At 38.2% G+C, this 4,361-nt stretch overlaps 1 protein-coding gene across 1 annotated transcript; it reads right to left on the bottom strand.

Moving 5' to 3' along the window:
- LOC120840183 lies at positions 1-4,361 on the bottom strand. The gene is made up of 4 exons (XM_040210583.2): positions 4,300-4,361; positions 2,160-2,224; positions 1,828-1,920; positions 1-242 (listed from the first exon to the last, which is right to left on the bottom strand). The coding sequence occupies exons 1-4, from the start codon at positions 4,328-4,330 to the stop codon at positions 48-50; spliced, it is 384 nt and encodes a 127-aa protein (XP_040066517.2). The 5' UTR covers positions 4,331-4,361; the 3' UTR covers positions 1-47.

Raw genomic sequence — 4,361 nt, 5'->3', positions numbered from 1 at the left:
TCAGTGTCTCAGATTTATTTAGCCTGGTTTAGTTTTAGGGATTTTAATCAGAAGTTCCCCTCCTGATCTTTCTTTGGTTTCTTAGTCTTCTTCGTTTTCTTAGTCTTCTTAGTTTTCTTCTTTTTTTGCTTCGGCTTTGCAGTGGGCGCAGGAGTATTGTCATCAGTCTCGTTGGGCCCACCTGAACTAGTGTTCAAATGACATTCTCCGTTTTGACATGTTCCCCGATCACCACTGTTGTACTGCAAATAAGAAAGTAAAGAAGTGCATACAAATTTCAGATATCCTTGAGAAGTAATTTTCTGTAACGGAAGAATTCAGAGTATGAGATCCCATTATTTTAAAACTTTTTCACTGAATGTACCATAAAATGCACCCGCTACGCTTAACGGAACAAATCACACACTTGAGACGGTAGTAGAAACACTCCACGAGACATGGTTTTACACGACGTTATATGGCGTTGGATTATTCCTGGCAATATTATCAAAATTATTAAGGTGACATACGTCATACATAAAATAATTAAAATAAAATATGAGTCTAGCTGAAAATGATTATGCTGTGCCGACTAGAAATTTTTTTTTAAAGAGAAACGAGAATGTTGCCTTATTGTAAAATGTTAAAATTCCAACTAGTTGTGCTCAAATTCATTAAAAAAATTATGTTGTGCGATACTTGCAGAGCACTCATACAAAGTAGTCATCCAATATTCTGGCGCTTTTTATTACGGGAATTCAGTAACCTCGAAAATCTTAGAAAAGCAAGTCCGTCTCCTTTCAAAACTAGTCTTTTTGCGGCTACAACTCTAATTCGCGAAGTTTTGAAAGGGATCCCAGTTGTGTTTCTTATGAAGAATCAGTGGAGGGGTGTGACCCGGAAAATTAGAGCGACAAGCGCTTTGGGCAAGACTTAACGGGAAATGACGCTATCGTATGACACTGTGACGTCACGGGACACTTTGGCGTAATCCCTCTGAGTCATCTAAATTAAGCGACGAGAACTTGCATCGTCATTTGACGTCAGGTCACGTGAAGTCGTGTAAAGCGTTTTCCCGCTATGTATATATCAGAATGCTTGCCGTTATATGTAGTGGAGAAACTTACCTCACCTTATGCTTCGGAATTAGCCGAAACGTTTCCCTGCTAGATTTAGGGGGGGGGGGGGGGGGGGACTTTACCCGCTACATAGAGCGGGAGACTTTGAGATCACGTGACGACACTAACACTATGACGCCTAATGGCGTTACTTGACCATTTGAGATCAGACATGGGATGTCATAGTTCCACGTTTCTTCGCAGTATTACTTTCCTACGTAATTTCCAAGCATTTGCGAATTTATTAGTTTCGGTGCATAGTGAGTGTACACCGACGCTGCGAATTGGGGCTTGCAGCACGTCGCCGTCATCTCACTTCATTTGAAGGACACGACAAGTTACCATAAATGTGTTTCGGCTTAGTGGATGAAGACAAGGCTTACGTCTTGTATACTTCTTTGCGTCTCTTGTTATTGAAAAGTCACAGCCTTCAGATTAAGAGTTAAACCCATATAAATATAATACTGCCATATCATCTTTTGTTTTTTTATGGCGGGGGAATAATACAAAAAAATTTGAAATGTCGGCCTAAACTTGGCGGTAAACAAACTAAAGAAAAAGAGCGGCACGTACGCGCCTCATGATGTGCAATATTTTAAAACCGCTCCAGTGAAAATGCTGGAAAATAAAAGGAATTACACTATTTACCGGAAAGGCACGCATGAAAAACCTGTGACCTGCAAGTGCGGCAGCCCGTACGTGCGTTAACTCTATTAGTCTTGCTACTCACAAAGCATGTTTCTCCGTTCCCAAAGAAAAATTGGTCCCATAATTTGGTCTCAGCGTTCCAGCAGTAATAGTCGCAGCCTTCTCGATTTTTCTCCTGTAGGAAGTATAGACAGGATGAACAAAATTGAAACTAATTTTCACAAGAACTTGATTACTAAATGTGAATCGCGTGTTAGTAATTTATAAAATTAAGAATTAATTCGTGGACGAATTTACGTGCACTTTAATGCTTCAGAAAAATTTACAAAAAAAAGTACACTGCACATAATCGTTGCTTTCATTTATAAATCAAACCTCGAAATGTTTCCAAACGTGTAATGAAAGAACGTTTACCGATTCGGGTCTCGTTCCGTTCTGGCAATTGTGGGCTGCAGCGCTTCCGAAAAAGGCCAGAGACACTGCAGGCAATGAAGCACACATAATTCAATTCAACTGAAGCCAAGCTTAAAAGTTTTATTTAACCCTATTTGCCTTTAGGGTATGTTTTGTTTGAGTTATTGTGGAAATAAAATTAACAAAAGGCATTCATGATTTATTGGCTTATTGATGTCGGTAGAGATACCTAAGCAGTATACGGAAGCGTTTCTTCAGATAAAACCTTACAGTTTATTATTTACTCGCAGTAATGCGGGCAATGCGCAAGCGCAATAACGAATTTCCGCCAGTGCAAAACTGTTGCATGTTCTTAGTTCCTGCATCCAAGGGTGTTATAAAGTGTCTAACTTTAATCTGGCGTAAGAACTTAAATCATGATCAAGTAGTGGCAAGAACATTTTTCCTCGATTGGGTATTTATTGACATGAAGATATGCAGGAGAAAACTTCTACGCTTGTCAAAAGGTACAATTCGTAAGTTAATCCTCAAAGTTGTGCACGTCTCTGTTTAACCCAGCACACTCAACCGATGTTAAAGCGATCTCGGAAGGACAAAGGAGGACCCTATTGCTGTCTGGTGTCTTCGAACCAGTTTCAAAAAAAATGTTGATGCAGCATGCGCGACTGATTTTCTTGAGTGGGAACGAGTAGAAAAATAAAAAAATAAAAAAAGATCGCTGTTGTTTTTAAAGGCTTGTTGAAATTCGGAAGGAAACCTTTTTCTCGGAAAACATTTTATGCACACCAGGTCTATCCTTGAAAAAAATATATTCTGTCCTTGAAAAAAATAGTGTGAGCACCAGCGCTTCCGAAGAGCGCAAGAGACACTGCAGGAAATAATGCTCCCAAAAATCAAGTCATGTAAAGTCACATACAACGTTTTCAGTTGTAAATGTAAAGTCACCCTTAATAGTTTATTGTAACCTGTATTTGAGCTCAACGAATGTAAGTTATATATTAAAGTAAAAAAAATAAACAAAGATGTTGACAAAATATTCGGTTATTTTTGTGCGTTGGGAAACCCACTCAGTATATGGAAGCGGTCCTTTAGGAAGAAACGTACAGTGTAATATTAAGCAGCTGGGATACGGTCGCCGGGCAAACGCAGTAACCGATTACCACCGCTGAGAAGCTGGTGCATTTTCTTAGTTACCAAATCCACGTCTCATATTATAAAGATGACACCTTAAGCATAGCTTGTATTAAGAATACGGTTGTTTAAATTTAATATGCGATAAGGCCTTAAATTATTATCAAGTTGTGGAAAGAACACCATTCCTGAATTCTGTATATATTGGAATAAAGATTGGCATAAAGTTCAGTTAACATTAGACACAATCGATGTTAAGCTGATCTAGTAGCTAATAAGGAGAACCCTATGCGCTGGCTGCTATTTTTGAAGGAGTTTCACGAAATGTAGTTTCGAAATCTACTGCGGGATTGATATTTTCGAAGGGGCCAGAATAATAATAAAAAAAAGAAAGAACATTCGCTATTGTTTTGATATGCTAGGTGAAATGCGGAGGGAAGTCTCTTTCACCGGAAAACAATCGATGCAAGCCAGGTCAATCCGTGTGAAAAGAAAAAAAAATGTATTTCTTTCAACTTATACAAAACTATATTGTGTTGTCCCAGTATAGTTTTATTCTTTCTTCACTTATCCTGATATGTTTATTTTTAGCAAACTTATAACATAAATAATTGGGATATGAATAGAATTCGCGGTAGCCACTTTTTGGCGTGTTTTTGTTTAGAGTTTTTGATCTCCAAAAGAAGGCAGGTGACATATATTGTAGTTTCTGAAGGACACTGGAAACAGGGGAAAAACAAGCGGTGTCTAAAAAATACATTATTATGACTGAGTGTTATACATTTACCACATATCAGTTTTCTAGAGCTATTGCCTGGAATGTAGGTAACAGAAATCAGTGATGTGCTTATTAATGAACAACAATAAAAATATATATCACACTGAACAGAATCACTTGAACTGCACTTAGCTTGAAAATATTTATATAAAATAGTTTGAGCGTTATAAACATAGCCAGACCCCTTAATAGAATGTGTCATCATATACTCTGAAAACTGTAAAACCTCACCCAACACCAGCGTGGTTCCGGTCAACCCCATTGTTGGTGTACTGGTTCTCAACGAGGGTGTG

This window comes from Ixodes scapularis, unplaced genomic scaffold (genome assembly GCF_016920785.2).
Source record: "Ixodes scapularis isolate PalLabHiFi unplaced genomic scaffold, ASM1692078v2 PGA_scaffold1__304_contigs__length_218370807, whole genome shotgun sequence".
Classification (NCBI taxonomy): Eukaryota; Metazoa; Arthropoda; class Arachnida; order Ixodida; family Ixodidae; genus Ixodes; species Ixodes scapularis.
Note: the sequence above shows the minus strand (reverse complement) of the source record. Positions and strands in the feature narration are given on the sequence as shown.